The sequence below is a fragment of the Tamandua tetradactyla genome, chromosome 12 (assembly GCF_023851605.1).
Source record: "Tamandua tetradactyla isolate mTamTet1 chromosome 12, mTamTet1.pri, whole genome shotgun sequence".
Classification (NCBI taxonomy): domain Eukaryota; kingdom Metazoa; phylum Chordata; class Mammalia; order Pilosa; family Myrmecophagidae; genus Tamandua; species Tamandua tetradactyla.
The window spans coordinates 69692992-69712485 of record NC_135338.1 but is presented as its reverse complement, the minus strand read 5'-3'; the positions used below and the strand labels follow the sequence as shown (position 1 = coordinate 69712485).

The following is a 19494-nucleotide window of genomic DNA, read 5'->3' as shown; positions in this document are numbered from 1 at the left end:
GTTGAAATTTTAAAATATTAAGTACCCTAGTACTTTCTTCTACTGTTTTGCCTTCTGGATTTTATAGGTCATATCTAATTTTCCTTCTTTTTACCTTTACTCATAGTCTTCCTTTCTACACTCTTCTCCACACCTCCCTCTTTGTCTTCGTATCTGTCTCTAGTGTTCCCTTTAGTATTTCTTGCAGAGCTGGTCTCTTGGTCACAAATTCTCTCAGTGATTTTTTGTCTGAAAATGTTTTAATTTCTCCCTCCCTCATTTTTGAAGGACAGTTTTGCTGGATATAGAATTCTTGGTTGGCAGTTTTTCTCTTTTAATAATTTAAATATATTATCCCACTGTCTTCTCGCCTCCATGGTTTCTGCTGAGAGATCTGAGCCTAGTCTTATTGGTTTTCCCTTGTATGTGATGGATTGCTTTCTCTTGCTGCTTTCAAGATCCTCTCTTTCTCTTTGACCTCTGACATTCTGATTATTAAATGTCTTGGAGTATGTCTATTTGGGTCTATTCTCTTTGGAGTACGCTGCACTTCTTGGATCTGTCATTTTAAGTCTTTCATACGAGTTGGGAAATTTTCAGTGATAATTTCCTCCATTAGATTTTCTCCTCCTTTTCCATTCTCTTCTCCTTCTGGGACACCCACAACACGTATATTCGTGCGCTTCATATTGTCTTTCAATTCCCTGAGTCCTTGCTCATATTTTTCCATTTTTTTCCCTATAGTTTCTGTTTCTTGTCGTATTTCAGATGTTCCGTCCTCCAGTTCAGAAATCCTATGTTCTGTCTCTCGAAATCTACCATTATAGATTTCCATTGTTTTTTTCATCTGTTCTACTGTGTCTTTCATTCCCATAAGTTCTGTGATTTGTTTTTTCAGACTTTCAGTTTCTTCTTTTTGTTCTTTCCTTGCCTTCTTTATATCCGCCCTCAATTCATTGATTTGGTTTTTGATGAAGTTTTCCATGTCTGTTCGTATATTCTGAATTAATTGTTTCAGCTCCTGTGTGTCATTTGAATTGTTGTTTTGTTCCTTTGACTGGGCCATATCTTCAATTTTCCTAGTGTGATTTATTATTTTTTGCTGGCATCTAGGCATTTAATTACCTTAATTAGTTTATTCTGAAGATTGCTTTCACTTCTTTTATCTAGGGTTTTCTTGCTGGTTAAATTTGTTGTCTATCTGTTCTTTGACATTCCGTTCAGGTTTATTTGGACCTTTAGCTTAAGTTTTGTTTAACAGAGGAGAATTTTTCAGTTCTTGTTTCTTGCCCCGCTTGTGTGGTGCCTTCCCCACACACACACACACACTTTGGAGGGTCTACTTAGATATTACAGACCCCAACCAGATTTTCCCAGACCAAACCAGCCTCCTATCAGGAGGAAAGAGTCACCTGCGTCGGTTTTCCCTAAGGGTGAGACCCAGCAGGTTGAAAGACTTTCCTGTGAAGTCTCTGGATTCTGTTTTTCTTATCCTGTCCAGTATGTGGCGCTTGTCTGCCTGCAGGTCCCACCAACATAAGATGATGCGGTACCTTTAACTTTGGCAGACTCTCCCTGCTGGGGGCATGGTGGAGACAGAGGAGAGGTTGTAGGCTGGTTTTAATGGCTTCAAATTACCAAGCCCTGGTGTCTGAATTCCTTGATGGAGGAATTCCACCTGGGTGGGGCTTCACCCCTCCCCTGGGGAAGGCACAGGCTCCAGATAAGCCCCCAAAAGAGCTCACTTCTGCCTATGCCTGGGGCAGTTGCAGCCTGAAAAGTCCCGCCGCTGTATCCAGAGGCAGTCAAGCCTTTGAAGATACACAGCCACAAAAACCTCTGTTTAGGAAGGAAACATATCTTGAGAACATTGTTTTAGTCCCAAGATTTGCCCTTGATCATTCATGAGATTAATGAGACCTATTTCTCTAAATATGTATTACTTATGATCAAATAAATCTCATCTATTCAACTATTTCTATTCTATTCTAGTAGTTGAAGTTTTTTGTTGTCGTTTAGGGCCTAAATTTTTCTTACTATATATAGCATCTCTAGTAATTTTAGAGGAATGATATAGATAAGCCTCTATCTTAAGAAGTCTTTCATGACCTTCAAATGATATCTTTATTCTCATCTTGTTTAATCAGTGTTTTTGTTAACATACCTTCAATTCTGATGTCTGGTTCATTATCCTGTGAGGTATGACTAAAAACTAGTAAGATTTATTTTCATATATGTGTTTTAGAAACAGATAGACAGTGTATGGCAAGAACTTTCACTACCACTCACTTCTGGCAGAATTATGCCAAATGCTTTTTAAAAAACTAAGTGATACACGAGATTTTTTAGAAAGTTACATGGTGTAGATAATATACATCTCTACTGGCTAATTCACCATTGGCCTGGAAAAGTCAAAATTTTCCTTTTAACAATAGTCAACTTTCTTTTCTGTAACTGATTCTTTCATGTTTTGTCAATTGTTTCATCCAAAAAATTGTTAATCTATACGTCTACAATGTTCTGAGTAAAATATTAATTGTACAACCAAGTAGTTGAATGGACCTGGAGAGGAAAATGTAATCCTCTTAATCTTTGCTCTCCAAAGTGAATGTTCCAAGCATCCAAATCAGACTATAAATTTTTACGTTCCATCAATAACCTTAAAAATCACAAATAGGGTTGTGATGCTACCTAGACCTTTAGTAATTGAGCAAAAATGGGGCAAGAGAAAAACTCTGTAGGTTAATGGTAGTGCAGTAGAGCATCTCATCTTGTGCAGTGGAAAATGTCATTCTTATTTAATTATAGTAGGGTCAATTAGCTACATATTGTTTTAATAAATCTTACAGTACATTCAATAAAATGTATGAAGAACATTAGTCTAATGTACCACCTAGATCACGGTATAAAACTTTTCTAGAATCCAGAATGTTTATCCTTGCACCCTTTCCTAGTTAGTAACCATTTCACCCTGGAAGCATATCCTTTCAGTCGCTGTCAGCTAGTTTGCCTGTTCTTGAACATGGTATGAATGCAATTATTGTGTACCATGCACTTTGTGTGTGTGTTTGTGTGTGTGACTCCTTCAGTTGGCATAATGTCTTTGAAATCTGTGCATATCGTTCAGTGTATCTGTATGTGTTTTTTTTAGTTTGTTTTCTTGTTATTGGGATTTGTTGACTGGCTTTTGCAAACTGTGAAAAAGCTGCCAAAGAATATTCTGATATGTATGTTTTCTCCTGGGTATATTCTTAGGAGTTGGATTTAATAGATACTGCCAGATAGTTTTCCAAAGTGGTTGTATCTACACTCCTGCCCTCCTCCTAGCTATATATGAGACTTCTAGTCCTCATTCACACTTGTATTGTCAGTCTTTTTGAAATCTTAGCTGTCTGGAAGGGATATTTTATTTTTTTGTTTTCTTTTATGAAGTACCAATTCAAGCCCATTCTTAACTATGTTTTGCAGCTGTTGTCTTTTCCCAGTGCATGGCTTACCTTTTCTCTCAGTGATTTCTTTTGATGACCAACAGTTCTTAATTTTATGGAGTCTAATTCATCCATTTATGATTATTGCTCCTTAAGAAATCCTTGCTTATTCCAGGGTTGTATTTATTTTTAAGGCAGTCCATTGAGAATTTATGGATAATGTTTGGAAACATGTGACCTTCAAATTGTACGTCTCAGTGAATAAATTGAATGCCCCTCATCATTTCTCCTTGAGAAAACATAGAAAAGCATTAACTTCCATATTCTAACTAGGAAATTTGGTACAAAAGATATAGAATACTATCTGTTTTAAAATATTGTATGCCCAGGGGATTAGAACTAAAGTTGATAGTGAAGTAATTTCCTAGTGTCATTGAAATGGAAAATGAAACCATTTGTCAAGTTTTGCTAGTTAATAAAGCAAAGAATTTAGACAGGGAATAAATTGGTCATAATTATTAGTAATTTAAATTTTTTAAAATGTTATTAAACTATATAAATATAAACTTACAGATTGAAGGAGTGACAGGAAAGGGTAAGGATGAGGTACATAAACCAGGTTGTCTTACACAGGGCATTGTAAGGTATAAGGGCTTTGGCGTTTACTCTTAGAGCCGTGAGAAGGTTTTGGCTACTTGATAGACATAGAGAGGATTGCTTCTAACTTGGTGTGAAAAAGACAAATGGGGGAGAGGGGTGATGGGCAGTTTAGTGGTAGGATGGATTCTCACCTGCCATGCAGGAAACCTGGGGAGCCCATACGCTCCCCACACTAAAAAAAAAATTTTTCAACAAATCGTGCTGTGATAATAGGCTATTCAAAAGAATAGATGTGACCACCACCACACAGCATACAAAAGAATTTAATTAAAATTAAATTAAATTTAGAAAAGACAAGTGGGGAGCAAGGAGTTAGTTTGGAGACTATTTCAGCAGTCCAGGTGAGAGATAATGGTGGTTTGAATCAGAATAGTGAGAAATGGTTGTTTTGGTATATGTTTTCAAAGTTGAGTCAGTGTTTAATTATGGAGTATGAGAGCAACATATGAGTTAAGGGTGGCTGCAAGATCATTTAACATTTGATCATGATTAGATGTTTTCAGGTGGCAGATAATGTTTTATTTACTATCTATTTAGTTATTTATTTTCTATACTGAATGACGGGGTCACATTTCATTATTTTTCAACGTGAGTATCCCATTATTGCAGCACCATTTGTTGAATTTTTTGTTTGTTTTGCCTGTTTGTTTTTTGGAAAGTAAATGGACCGGGAATCAAACACAGGTTTCCTGCATGGCAGGTAAGAATTCTACCACTGAACTACCCTTGCACTCCCTTATTTATTTTTACAATTAGAAATTTGAGTGAAACTTTGTTTATAAAAAAGAGGTAAAGCTATATAGAGTAAGTTCTGTTTTTAAAATAATATATGATACATTTTTAAAAATGGAAATAAGTCTAGATGAGTAGTTATTCCAGCATGATGAGGTTGCTTCTTTATAAGCTTCTGTATTTTTACATGATGTAAGGGGCCCTTTTTCAAGAAATTTTATTCTTTATCATTGGTCTTAAATTGAAGCATAATGTTGATTCATTCATACTGCTGTGTAAGGAAGGTTTAGCAGTTGGAAGTAGAAAAAAAAATCCTTGTGTTTAAAGTCACCTGGTTTCAAATCCCAGCTCTCTGGTTAACTCTTTTGTAAAAGTGGGTTATTGTTCTAAAACTCAAAGATACATTGTCCAGCATGTATAGTATGCATTCAGTAGAAGTCATTTTGTTTACCTTTATGGAGAGCTGCCTTTTGCTAGGAGAGTTGCCATAATAGCAATTTTCAGTTTAAATGATGGCAACAGGTCTGCATTAAGAACGTTAGCTTATTAATGATCAGGGTGATACTTTTTTTCCTTTCTCACTCATCAGATAAACTAAGATAGAATCCTAGGCTTAATAACTTCGGCTGGCCTTTGTTCTTCCCAGTCCTGATGGGCCAAAAGAAGTTTTAGATAGTCACATAGGCTAGGATCCGCTACAAAAGATCACTGGGATTTATCACAGCACAGAACCATTAAGGGTATTAGAAGGAGACTGTGTTCTTTTGGGAATTGGTGTTATCTAATAACTGGTTCTTTGATTAATTTTTTTTTAACTGAGGTAAAAGTCATATAACATCAAATTCAACATTTTAATCATTTAAATGTACAATTCAGTGGCTTTTAGTTTATTCGCAGTATTGTACAACCATCACCACTAATTCCAGAATTTTTTGATCACCTTGGAATATAACAAACAAGCCTGTATTCACTAAGCAGTCATTCCCCATTCTCTCTTCTTGTAGCCCTAGCAAGTAATAATCTGCTTTCTGTCTGTATGGATTTGCCTGTTCTGAACATTTCATATAAGTGGCATTATATATTATGTGGCCTTTTGTGACTACTTTCATTTGATGTAATGTTGTCAAGGCTCATTCATGTTATATTATGTATTAGTGCTTAATTCCTTTTTCTGAGCTGAATAATATTCCATTGTGTAGATATTCCACATTTATCTATTCATCAGTTGATAGACATTTGATTGTTCTTACTTTTTTGGTTATTATAGATAATGCCATGAACGTTCATATGCAAGTTTTTGCATGTTTTTTCTTGGATATGTACCTAAGTGTGGAAATACTGGTTCATATGGTAATTCTGTGTTTAATTTTTTGAGGAACCACCAAACTCCCTAATTATTTTTGGACCTCAGTTTCAACATCTGCAAAGTATGCAGGTTTATTCATTAGAAAATATTTGTTGAACATTTCCTATAGATCAAATACTGTGCTGGACAGAGAGGATCTTTTCACAAAACTTTTTGATTATTTTGGGTAGGAGAAGAAGAAGACAGACGTAGAAAAATTATACAGAAAGCTTTCCAATTAAAATTATGGCAAATTCTGAAGAGGAAATGTGGTAGGCTGTTGTAAGAACTGAGAGGGTTCCACATCTAGACTGGTGTGGTGAGGTGTCAGGGAAGATCTTCAGGAGTGAGTGCTTTTAATGCTGAGACCTATCTTTTAGCTTATTGAAGTTAATAATTATGGCATCTATATTGAGTGCTTATCATTTGCTCGGCACTGTTCTAGTCTCACGAGTCTATTATTTCTATTATCCATTTTTACAGATTAATAAATAATAGGCTGAGGCATAGAGAAGTCAAATAACTTGACCTCACTTTATACCTCATGAATTGTAAGGCCCATATTCAAACCCAGACAGTCCCATCTAAGAGCCCTACCACCATTACTTATTATACTTGTCTTTCCTTTCCAAAGGAGGCAGCCATATGCAAAGCCTCTGAAAAAGGAATAGTACTTAATATTTTTTAGGAAATAAAGCAAATGTGAGTGGAGTATACTGAAAGTGGCACAGGATGGTGTGAGGCCCTGTGGAAGGAGACTGATGAGATGTGATGATCAAGAGTTAAGTGGGATCAAATCATACAAAGCTTTCTTGGTCATTTTAAAGATTTTGGTGGGGTTGAACTATATACCTGGTCCATACAATTCTTCCTGACTTTGGCAGTAGTTGCCCTCTTTTCTTCCTTCCTTCCTTCCTTTTTTTTTTTTTTTTATTTTTGATACCATTTTCTTACAATGGTGTTCACTAAATGAAACTAAGCATCGAGGTTCCTCACTTTCATGGGTTACAGAAATTGTGAATTATAGTGTGTTTTTCATGGAAAAGTGAAATCAGGTTGCAATCAGTAAGCATTTCTGGTAAATTGAAATGAAATATTTGAAACAAGGGAGGCCCTCACAATTATGTAAACTTTAGTTATCACAAATCCTGAATCCATTTCTTAATATTTCTGTCAAAAAAACATTGAAAGGGACCTAAACGTAGCAATACACAGTAAGTAGTAAAAGTGGAATAGAGTATAAAGAACGTGGGGGAAAAGGTTCTAAAATAAAACTTTGGAAACTCTGAAATTACTGTTTTGAGCCGTACAATTATATTTTTGGTAGCATATGAGCATTTCAGTATTTTCGTTTCATGGCAGTTTTTATAGCCATAACATGCACAATTTAAATTGTATTTTACAAATATAGAAAATATCTTTCTGTAATAAACTTTTTATTCTTTGGTTTCAGGCGCCTGATCACAGATTCAAAAGTTAAATTAAAGTATCAGCATTTAATAACTAATAGCTTTGTAGAGGTAAGTGATTTCTCTCAGGATTCCCCTCCTTTAAAAAAGGGAGCTGTTTGTTAATAGAAATATTACTGATTTTCTTCTACTCTTGACAGTAAGAAACACTTGTCACTCTTACCATAAACTTGAATTATGGGTTTTATTTTTAAAGCATACCCAAGCACCTTTATTATATCTCAAAGGAATGTGACAGAGTGCTAAGTAGATCTCTCTTTGGAGATCCTGAGTTTTGATGATGAAATTTTTATTATATTCATTTTTTATCTGTCTTTATCCCTAGTGAAGAATTATAGCAGATTATTAATCATGTCATGTTTAATCATATTTGGGATTCTGACCCTGCATATTTCTCTGCTTGTTTTAGGTGCCATTGCCTGTAAATCTTGTTTATAAAGAAAATGCTATAGTTATAATTCCTTTCTTATATCAGAGCAGAAGTGTTATCATCTAGCTTTTTACAATAAAAGTTTCCTGACCTTTGTATAAGAGCATCAGTATGGAATCTTACTTCTAGAAAATTTTCATTTCTGTTAGGGATTAAACCAAAGGTCATATCTTCTAGGAAACAGCCTATTTTAGGAATAGTATAATTTTTCAAGTGGGCAATGGACTTTCGAGGTCTGATGCTGAGTATTGCTTGAGCCATGTTTGGGTCCATATTAAAAATACTTCGAAAGTTTTATTTCTTTTGGTGAAACTAAAATGCACTCTTGCCTGTGGATTAGGTACTGGCTTTTGTTCTTAGAAGCACTAAGAACTATTGTGTAGTATCTGTTTACCTTTCCTGAGTAGAAGCAGCCTATCTAATGTTTTCAAGTCGTATGAAAATTGCCCTGAGATAGAACCATAAACAAATGAGTGCTTCTTAAAGTTACTCTTCTCTTTTGTCAAATCCGATCGAGAGATCTGTAATTTTAGAGAAACAATGCATGCAAAAGCAGCACATAGAAGACTATTGTCAGCAGATTTTTATATGCTCATGTTACCATCACACCTCTGCCCTTCGAGTGGCTCTCTACACCTTACACTAGGGAAGCAGTATAAATAATTGCTTTGTGTTCTAGGAAATTTTCCATCCTCTTTCTTTTGCAACTTGTATTTTAGTGCAATCGACTGTTAAAGTGGTGTCCTGCCCCAGATTGCCACCATGTTGTTAAAGTCCAATATCCTGATGCTAAACCTGTTCGCTGCAAATGTGGGCGCCAGTTTTGGTAAGCAAGTGATTTCCTAATTTGGAATTATGCACATAGGTTTTCTATTTCTTCTAATTTTGGCAGTGAAATAGTACAAGAAAAATTATTTACTTTAGGCAGGGAAGGTGTGAGTGTTGTTCCTTTAAAATAGTGTATATATTTCTTTAAAAAAGAATTTGATGCAAAAGTTGCTTCTTACACAATTTTCTTTAACTTTTTATTTTGAAATAATTTCAAACTTATAGAACATTTGCAAAATAATACAAAATCGGTACAGAGAACTCCAAGATACCTCCAACCCAGATAGCCGTTTCCAACAATGAACTTTTACCATATTTGCTGAATCAGTCCATCCATTCATCCATCCTCTAAACATTTTAGGAGTGGATCATATGTACTTTGCTGTTAGAATGCTTAGTATTTTCATGTATATTTCAAGGATTATATATACATATGTAAACACCTTAAGTTCAGTTATCAAGTTCAAGAAGTTTAAAATTGAAGAAATGCTTAATCTGTATTATACTTTTTTCCCCATTAATTCTAATCATGTCCTTTTGGACATTTTCTCCTCCATTATTAGATTTAGTCCACAGTCATGTAGTATATTCAACTATCATTGTCTCTTTTTTTCTTTCCTAAAGATGGAAACATACACAATGTAACCTTTCCCATCCTAGCCCCTCCCAAGAATACCATTCAGTGGGATTAATCACATTAACAATGTTGTGCTACTCTCACCACCATCCATTATCAGAACTTTCCCATCATCCCAAACAGAAACCCTCCACCCAGTATGCATGAACTGCCCTTTCCTCCTGCCCCGGCTACCCCTCCCAGCGTAGTGTCTGTTTCTGTAAACTTGTATATCCTTGCCATTTAATGAAAGTGTACTCATAGTATCTGATCCGTTATACCTGATTTATTTCACTCAGCATGATGTCTTTAAGGTTCATCTGTGTTGTAGCAAGTATCAGAAGTTCATTCCATTTTATAGCTGAAGAATATTCCATTGTATTTATCATATTTTGTTTACCCATTCATTTACTGATGATATTTAGGTTCCTTCCACCTTTTGGCAATTATGCATAATGCTTCTGTGAGCATTGGTGTACAGATATTTGTCCCTGCTTTCAGTTCATTTGGTATATTCCTAGAAGTTGGATTGCCAGGTTTTATTGGTAGTTCTTTCTTTAACTTTGAGGAACCACCAGACTTTTCCACAGTGGCACCTCATTCTTACAAAAATTTTCCTATAAGCGCCACTGAAACAAATAAGCCTACAGATTTGGGACAAGAGCTCAGTTTTTCTACTATTAGTTAGTTGATTGCTTATTTTGTCAAATTATTTTTTGTTCCCTCTGATTTCTTGCTCTACTTTCATATTATATCTTAGGACATAAAATGCAAAAAAAAAAAAAATTTTTTTTTCTTTTAACTCTCACGTGTTTAACTTTTCCTATGGCTGATCTGTCCCAGCTTTCTTGGTAATCTGGGCTGTTGGAGTTCTATAGTATTCTATAGCCACTGAATTCTAGATTCTACTTAATAAGAAATTTCCAATATCAAGATAAAGTTAAGATGCTCTTCTTTTCCTTTGAAGATCTTATAGAAGTGAAAAACCAAGCCAAAGGGCTCTAGAGCTAAGAAATCGATATTTTATTGGTATTCCATGCCTTTTTTTTTTTTAATCTCCAAACATCTACAGAATTAGAATTACACATCATTAATAAAATTTCCACAAAGGGCAAGTAAATTCACTAAGGCGTGTAATAAATACTATTAGTAAAATGCATGCTGTTTTAATAGATAGTTCTAAGATTAAATGTGCATTATTCTTGCAGAGTTTACCCTGTAATCAAAGTATGGGGTCTAATTTATTTCATGCCTACTTTCAAATGTATTTTTAGTATAAAACATTTCAGGGTAGAGAATAGCGGGTTAACAATGACAGCAATGTATCTATAACTCACCTTGACCAAAATTAGTATTTTGTTTTTGTTAAGAAATAAAACATGACAGATATATTTGAAGCTCTCTGGTTCCCTACTCCATCCTGTTTTCTACTTTTCCAGTTGTAGCCATTATCTTAACTTCATTTAATTGATTACTACTTTCTCTCTTTTGCAAAGAATTTTTGGCTTTCCTAAATCACTTGATTAGCTAATTATTAATCAGCCATTCCATGGTTATTTTTCTTAAATATTTGTGTTCATTCTTAATTCCTGTTTTTCACAATTTCATGTACTGCCAGCGTAGAAAAGAAAAATGATTTAACAGTACATCCTTTGAGTAAAAAATATGGATATAAATAAATAAATAAAATGGGGGAGACAAAGGGTAAAATAGGTAAATGGAAACACTAGTGGTCAATGAGAGGGAGGGGTGAGGCCTATGGTATATATGAGATTTTTGTTTTTTCTCTATTTGCTGAAGTGATGCAAATGTTCAAAAAATAATCATAGTGATGAATATACAACTGTGATGATACTGTAAGCCATTGAGTGTACACCATGTATGGAATGTTTTTATGTCAAAACACGTTTATATGTTAAGTTTTTACAATAAAAATATTTTTTAAAAATTAATACATCCTTAGAGAATGTTTAGTTCCACTTTTTGTTTTATATCTTGCCCAGTACCTCTTCTCTCAGAGGGTTGAGGTTTATTTATTTGGATTATACAAAGATGTTTACTTTCCACATTTTGTTTCCTATGCGTTAGTATTAAATTTTGTAATCACCCTACAAAGTCAAACTCTTATTCTTCATTCAGAGTGTTAAATACAAAATCTATTATACAATGATAAAGCATTGTTTGGAATGTAAGTTCTAATACAATTTCAGACGCCTTTGCAACAATTATTAAATTAGTGAAAATTATTTCAACTTGGTTTCAGTTAGAGAATGGTTATATCAGGGAACTATAGATATAAAAATTATCGTGCTTACAATCCGTGTATTTATTTCACACACATCGAGTGTCTACTACATGCTAGTCATAATATTAAATAATATGTAATTTACTGTATTATAAAATAGACACAATTCCTGCTTTTGCATTTATTTCTCACTCAAAACTATTGAAAATACTGTGGAAATCAGAACCATGAAAATGACTTGTTTTTTTACTTTCTTAAGTAGGTAAGACTTAATTCTTTTAATTCTTTGTGCCACTTAACAGCTTTAACTGTGGAGAAAACTGGCATGATCCTGTTAAATGTAAGGTGAGTTTGCCTGGCATTTTAATTTCTAAATAATAATAAGAAGGGGCAGTGCAACAGTGGCACAGTGGCTCAGTGGTGGAGACCTGAGTTCAATTCCCGGAGCCTGCACGTGCCAAAATAAATAAATAAATGAATTAATAAATTATTATCTATATAGTAAGGGGCACTTCTATGACTTGATGACTAAAAGTCACAGCCCAGGCAGATAGAAAATTTTATCTTGTACTTTTTACTTCAGATGATGATTATAGATATTCCAGAGCATTCTTTAGTGTAAGAAGATAAAAATGAGTCTGCTTCCTGGAGCCTGCCCATGCAAAAATAAAAAAATAAGTCAGCTTGAGATTATCAGGTTAAAGCACTTAACATGGTTAAGGCACCTTCCTTGGCAGGTTTTAACTTTTTTTATTTTGTTATTTAAAAAAAAAAAACAATACACTTAGAACCAACAAAAAATGGGTATCTTAGTTAGCTTAACCATAGGCATATTTAAATAAAGTATCCATATAATCACTGTAAAGTGTTGGTAGGTTTTGTGATTAGCTGAGGGGACTAACAACCTTGGAGTGGAGCTTCATTTCAAGCTCTAGGCTTACCCCACTCAGCTTCAGCCAGAAAAAGTCCTCCTTCGGCTGATTATATATATATTGCATATGAGAAGCACAGGACTTCATGGTTCAGTGGGAAATAAACCCAGTGATAATCTTGTGTTTTGGCTTTTATATTTAAGCTTGACAGTATATAAATGCTGAAAACAATTTGCTATCCTTTTTCTTAAGTCTTTTGTTGTGTCCTAACAGTTGTTGTTTTCAAACAGTGGTTAAAGAAGTGGATTAAAAAATGTGATGATGACAGTGAAACATCTAATTGGATTGCAGCCAATACAAAGGTTGGTATTTTCCTTCAGCATCTCTTGGTAATGAAACTGATAAGGATAGGTATATCAGCATTAGCAAAAGCAGTGACTTCACTGCTTTTCTTTTTGACCTTTTCTCAGTTAAGTTTTTCCCAAAATAATTACCTGTTTAATAATAAAGTCAATTTTCCTTTATTTCAGCACTAAGTTTATTTTTGGATTTTTTTTTTTTTTTAGGAGTTGTGTATTGAGTACTGTTCTGCAGGATTTTCTATTTTTAGAAGTTTTCTTCTATAGGAAGAACATTAGTTTTTCTAGTGTATTGTTCTTGGCTATATTTCAGTGCCCAAATATATTGTAGGATTTACTACACCTAGCTTGGTTCTGTTAGACTAATTTACATTTCTGTGTTGCAAAGTCTCCAGTGTTTACCTTTTTAGGGAGTATTCATTTCTTTATGGCAGGATTTGAGCAGAACAACTAAGCAACTGTTGGGTTTTAAAATTGTAAGTGGACGTAACCAAGTTTCTTCAATTTCACTTCCTGTTAAACTTTTACAATATGGTTTATTAAGACATTTTGACTCCTGAGAAATTGAAATTGGGGGTAATATGGGTATCCTTTGGCTTTTTTTTTTCTTGCTGTTGTTTCACAAAGCATATTGCTCATGACACTAGTTTCAAAATTGAATCTCTTTATGTCCGTGAACCACTTCCTAGACAGATGTCTTAAAAATGGAAGTAATCTTGAGTATTCTTCTATCACTAAGTGGTAAGTAGGTATTTAAATCTCAACTGTGTGCCCAGCCAATATCTTAATAAAAAATTTACAAATATCCCCCCTTTATTAAAGAGTAATTCAATTTTATAGTCTTCCCATAGAAAAGAAAGAGATTTCAGTGATGATTGATAGGCTGTTCATGAGCTATTTATCTTTAATATTGTGTTCTAGTTTGCTAGATGCTGGAATGTAATATGCCAGAAATGGAATGGCTTTTAAAAGGGGAATTTAATAAGTTGCTAGTTTACAGTTCTAAAGCCAAGGAAATGTCCCAATTAAAACAAGTCTATAGAAATGTCCAATCTAAGGGATCCAGGGAAAGATACGTTGGTTCAAGAAGGCCGATGAAGTTCAGGGTTTCTCTCTCAAGTAAGAAGGCACATGGCGAACATAGTCAGGGTTTCTCTCTCAGCTGGAAGGGCACATGGCAAACACGGCGTCGTCTGCTAGCTTTCCCTCCTGGCTTCCTGTTTTATGAAGCTCCCGGGAGGTGTTTTCCTTCTTCATCTCCAGAGGTCACTGGCTGATGGACTCTGCTTCGTTGTGCTGCAGCATTCTCAGTTCTCTCCAAATCTCTTGTTTTCTTCAAAATGTTTCCTCTTTTTATAGGATTCCAATAAACTAATCAGGACCCAGCCGAATGGGTAGAGACACACTTCCACCTAATCCATTTTAACAATCACTCTTGATCACTGAAGATCACATCAAGATGTGACTCTCTAAGTCATATCTCCAGGGAGTTGATCTAATTACAGATTCAAATGTACAGTGCTGAATAGGGATTAGAAGAAATGGTTGCCTTTACAAAATGGGATTAGGATTAAAACATGGCTTTTCTAGGGTACATATATCCTTTCAAACTGGCACGTATTGTTTTTCACATGCGAAGATAATGCTTAAAGAATGCTCTTTGCATTGTTTGGCCAGTCTTACTTATGTCTCTGCACTGTTCTGTCACTCAGTCATGGGATGTCAGGAATAAGTAGTGAAACCATGAAGGCCAGCATCCAGTTTTATACTGTAGTACTCTATACTACCCCCAAAAATTAAAAATAACTATACTTGAGCTCTAGTTTGCAAACTGTTTTCTATCTCCAGAAAGCATTAGCAGTGAAACAGTGAGTTCTGTCACATAAAACAAATGCCTGAATCTTTAAGGAATGTATGGTAAAAGAAATAATAATAATTATTGTTGTTGTTACTGTTAGTATTATTTTGACTTTTTCAAAGCTATCATGGTAAACATAACTCATGTTATTCAGAATTCCTTGCTAGGTCGGGCCACTGTGGCTCAGCAGGCAGAGTTCTCACCTGCCATCCCAGAGAGCCAGGTTTCATTCCCAGTGCCTGCCCATGAGAAAAATAAAAATTCCTTGCTAAATGCGCTGTACTGTCAGGAAAGCAAATGGTTACTTCTTTTTTGTTATTTTAAAAAATTTCATACCAAGCATTCTTTTTGGAAAATTGAAAATTTCCCCATGCAAAAAAGAAAAAGCAATTCTATTTTTAAATATTGTTTATTAAGGTCTCAGGCATCTTAAATATGCTTTGTTTTTAGAATAGGGTCATAATAATTTCAGTAAATAGTTAGATAAAACTGTAGCCCTCTTTCTGCATCTAGAGAAATTCCTAAATATATGAGTAATTTAATTGCCATATTTTCCTATTTAAAATTACTGTAGTTTTTGGAGAGCGCAGTCTTTCACAAAGAAGACCAAATTGTGCAAATAGTAATAGAAAGAGTGATAGCCCCCTTCTCCCAGTGGAAGTTACAAACATGATATGCAAATATAGCAAATGCAAGCTTTACATCTTATTAATAGTTTTAATAAAAATAATGACCAAGTTTGATTTTCTAGATTTTTCAGAAGAAAGAAATAATAGTCCTATGGGGTAGAAACATTGGCTCAATAACAATTAGGAAAATAAGGACTTGGAAAAAGTGATACAAAATGATCTTTGTAGTACATTTGTAAATGGCCCACAAGGGGAAGAATTTAAAACATTGGTATTAGGCAGAAGAAAATTGGGAAATTCAGTAGCCGCAAAAGAATTCACCAGTTAAAGCCTTGTCGATTTTTTGCTCACTTGCTCTTGAGGTCAGATTTTTTGGATTTGAATCCTGACACTGTCATTTATTGCCTGTGTGACTTTGGAACTGATAAATGGAAATAGTAATAGAACCACTATAAGGATTATGAGTTAATGCATATAAAACACTGAGAACAGTGCATGGAATATAGTAAATGTTCAGTAATTATTTCTAGATGAAACAAGAGAATGTGTTTTATATTTACTTAAACAAAATGTTTTACTTCCCATATACTATATATATATGATAAAAAGTACTTAAACTGTTTTTATCTCACAACCCCACTAAAAATTCCTTTTAAATTGCTGTACATCTTAAAAGCCATCAATAATAATAATGTCTAATTTTTAATAGTGTTCCTTTTATGTGTTGGGTGCTCTTCTGAGAGCTTGACATGTATTAATCACAGGAAGATGGTGTTTTAAAAATAAATTGAATCGAGGACTGGCTTCACCTCAGTGGTAGTAGTACAACCTAGTGTAGCATTGACACCAACTTTATAGTTTCTTTTTATAGGAATGTCCCAAATGTCATGTCACAATTGAGAAGGATGGCGGTTGTAATCACATGGTGTGTCGTAACCAGAACTGTAAAGCAGAGTTTTGCTGGGTGTGTCTTGGCCCTTGGGAACCACATGGATCTGCCTGGTAGGTTGGGGAAATGAGGGAAGAATATGTTCACATGAGTGTGTGCTATGTGCTGCATATTATGAATAAGGCGTCTACTTCATAGAGATTACCGTTTAACTTGGGAGATAGATACAGTGTGAGATCAATGTTAAAAGAGGTACGATGAAAGATACTTGGAGAGCGAAATTAGTTAGGCATATTTCATAGAGGAAATGAAGCTGCTCTATGAAGAACTTTAAGGAAGACTTATTGTTCGTTATTTTTATTTTATACAGGGCAAAAGAAACAGGCTGAACCAAAAGTAAAGTTATATGAAAGTATATGGCTTGTTCGGAGAAGAGTTGGGTTGTCTAGTTCTGTCTGTAGGCAAAAATTTAATACTAACAGACTGGAAATAACCCAACCTACAGATATGTTTCATTTATCCTGCCTGCCATTAGAAAAACATTTTGTCCCAAAGTTTTAAAATGAGGAAACTACCAAAAAAAATCTAGATATTTAGCTAACCCTTGAAACCTAGTAACAGGCCTACATTCCAGTTGGCAGCAATCACCAGTACCTGAGTGGCAGTCCTTTAGACCCTTACATTCGGTTTGCTGTGTTGCCCTAGGACGCTTGTATTTATCATGCTGGCACCATTGTTTTTCATTTAGTAGAAGTATCTTTGTTCCATGCATATTCCTTATCACTAAGACTAAAGAGGATTTGAATTTCAAAAAAAAAAAAAAGTGAGCACACCTTTTGGTAGAAGTAAAAACATTTCTGAGCTATAATATGCAAATTATTCACTTTGCTAATTTGTTACCTTGTTGTCACAAATTGACATTTGAGTTTGTGGCCCCTGATAGGTTGTGGGTAATAGGGGGAAAAAAGTTAGTAGGTAGACTGGGGCCTAAAGTACTTTGGACATTATCAGAAGGATTTTAAGTGAGAGTGACATGATCAGATCTGTAATTTGGATAGAGAAGGCTCTGTATTATGTGCTTTACAAATATTATCTTATAGTTCTGGTTACCTTGTAGAGAGTGAATGGGAGGGGAAGAAATTGCAAGTTCAAGAGAAAGATGAACTTCAGGCAGTGGAAAGTTTTTCCTTTTAGATTCATTGGATAGATGTTAGAGGAATATTAAGAAGGATTACTTCTCTGAAGTTAATTCTGAATAGGTAGATGCTGATTGGTTAAGTAGTAAAACAGTGATTTTGCCACCGTCAGAGCTGAGGAAGTATATTTATGGTTTAGCCAGACGAGTTCCCTGGATTTTAAGAAGGCAGTCTTGGAAATTGGAGTGTTCCCAGAAGCTAAATTCACCTTGTCTTTTTATAAACAAGTTTAGTGAAAGGAGAAGAGAGTAGGGAAGATAATTATTTAAAGAGGTAAATTTTTTTGTAAGGATATCTCTGATTACAATTCAGATTTTGAATTAGCTGTATTGGAACCTGAAAAGTGTACAAAACAAATAATGGAAACGGAAGAATGGTCTGGATCAGGTGTGTCGGTTATGCTACCTGTGTCTTACCTTTACCCATGGCTGACATCAAACAAATCATGGTATGCTTTCCTGCTGAAATGTGAAAATGCCTCAGAATTCTCAAAACAGCATTCCAATAAGGATTTTCAATCATGTGAATTGGAAGTATATATGAATTCTGAGTGTATTCCTGGGCTTAAGATCTTTAATGATGTTGGATAGGTAGGATAAAGCCTAGAATGAGTTGAAGTTTATAAATATCTCACAAATACCAAACTGAAAGTTTTAAAAAGTATGTCAGATAAAGAGAGAAGTTGGAGATAGAGAAATGTTAATAATTGATTAATAGAAAGCAATTTCTGTTTCTGCAAAGGAGTGAGATCTTTGAGGTATTTTGAGGAGACTAATTTATTGGTAACAGAGGATTATAACACAAGCATGAGGAAATCCTGACCCAGATAAATTGTGGTGGGGTATACTTTAAAAACTTGAAGATGGAATCACTGAGCCACTCTTGGTTATTTCTGAGTAATTATAGAAAATAGAAGACTGAAAGAAGATAAGATGTAATCCCCAAGTTGTGATTGATTCCAGAAACTATGGACCACAGAATTTATTTGTTCCCTCATGCATAATTTCAGGATCAAGTGATCACTAGGATAGTGGATTGTGGACTGTTTCTTTTAGATTTCAGCAGAGTATTTCAGCATGGACTGAGGTATTTGTAGCCTAGCCTATGAATACAGGCAGTGATATTTGAGATTGGTTGAATGACCATGTCTAGGAGTTCAGATAAATGGATCTGTGTTCCTGTCTTTCTTTTGGAATAATTTTAAAGGCATGCTGAAAGAATTTGTCCTTGTTCTTTTTATTCATGTAATGAATATATAATGACTTTCCTGGTTAGTTTTATTGATGACTTGATTGAACTGATATAAGAATCTTGTATACATTTTGGAATAACATCAAAGAGGGATATTAAATATATTGACCATTAATACCACAAAGAACTTAAGTTGAAACAGTAGCTCCAATTTAACAAGATTTAAATTAAATTCAGATTCCTTCTTTTAGATCTAAAAGGATCACTTAAAATATTCTAAAGACATGATTTACAATATACAAGCAGTATAGTCAGTTGTAAAGAGCATGGGCCTTAGTTGACAGGCGTAAGTTGAATTCCCAACTCTGAAACTATCTAGCTATGTTACCTTAAGTATGTTATTGTCTTCCCTAAACCTAATTCTTCTGTTCAGTAGTAATAATATACATTTTTTAAGGTCATTGAGATTAAATGTGATAGTACATTTAAAGTCCTTAGCAGGTGCATAGTATCTAGTAAATACTTAATAAATATCAGCTGTCCAATAATGTAGACCCTCCTGTCAAAGAGGTAGTAACCAGGAGAAGGGAAGTACCAGTCTTAAGCATCTCCACTCTAAGCTGAATTCTCCAGGATCCTCCTTCCCCTTTTGTGTATTAGTCATTTACAATGGCTTTTTGAAACTATAATAGCATGTAAAGCGCATAGTGCAGTGTCTGTTGCTTAGAAGGCCCTCAACTATTTGCTCTTTTTTGGTTATAAATAAGC

The 19494-nt window shown here is 34.6% G+C and overlaps 1 protein-coding gene across 4 annotated transcripts in view; it reads left to right on the top strand.

Annotated features, from left to right (window-relative positions):
• The window catches only part of ARIH1 (ariadne RBR E3 ubiquitin protein ligase 1), a 125455-nt gene that overhangs the window by 95787 nt on the left and 10174 nt on the right, over positions 1–19494 (top strand). For all 4 annotated transcript variants that reach the window (XM_077123868.1, XM_077123865.1, XM_077123866.1 and 1 more), the window contains 5 exons: positions 7598–7664; positions 8763–8869; positions 12035–12077; positions 12895–12966; positions 16322–16452. In XM_077123868.1, the coding sequence (XP_076979983.1) occupies positions 7598–7664; positions 8763–8869; positions 12035–12077; positions 12895–12966; positions 16322–16452 (420 nt within the window). The remainder of the gene's footprint in view (positions 1–7597; positions 7665–8762; positions 8870–12034; positions 12078–12894; positions 12967–16321; positions 16453–19494) is intronic.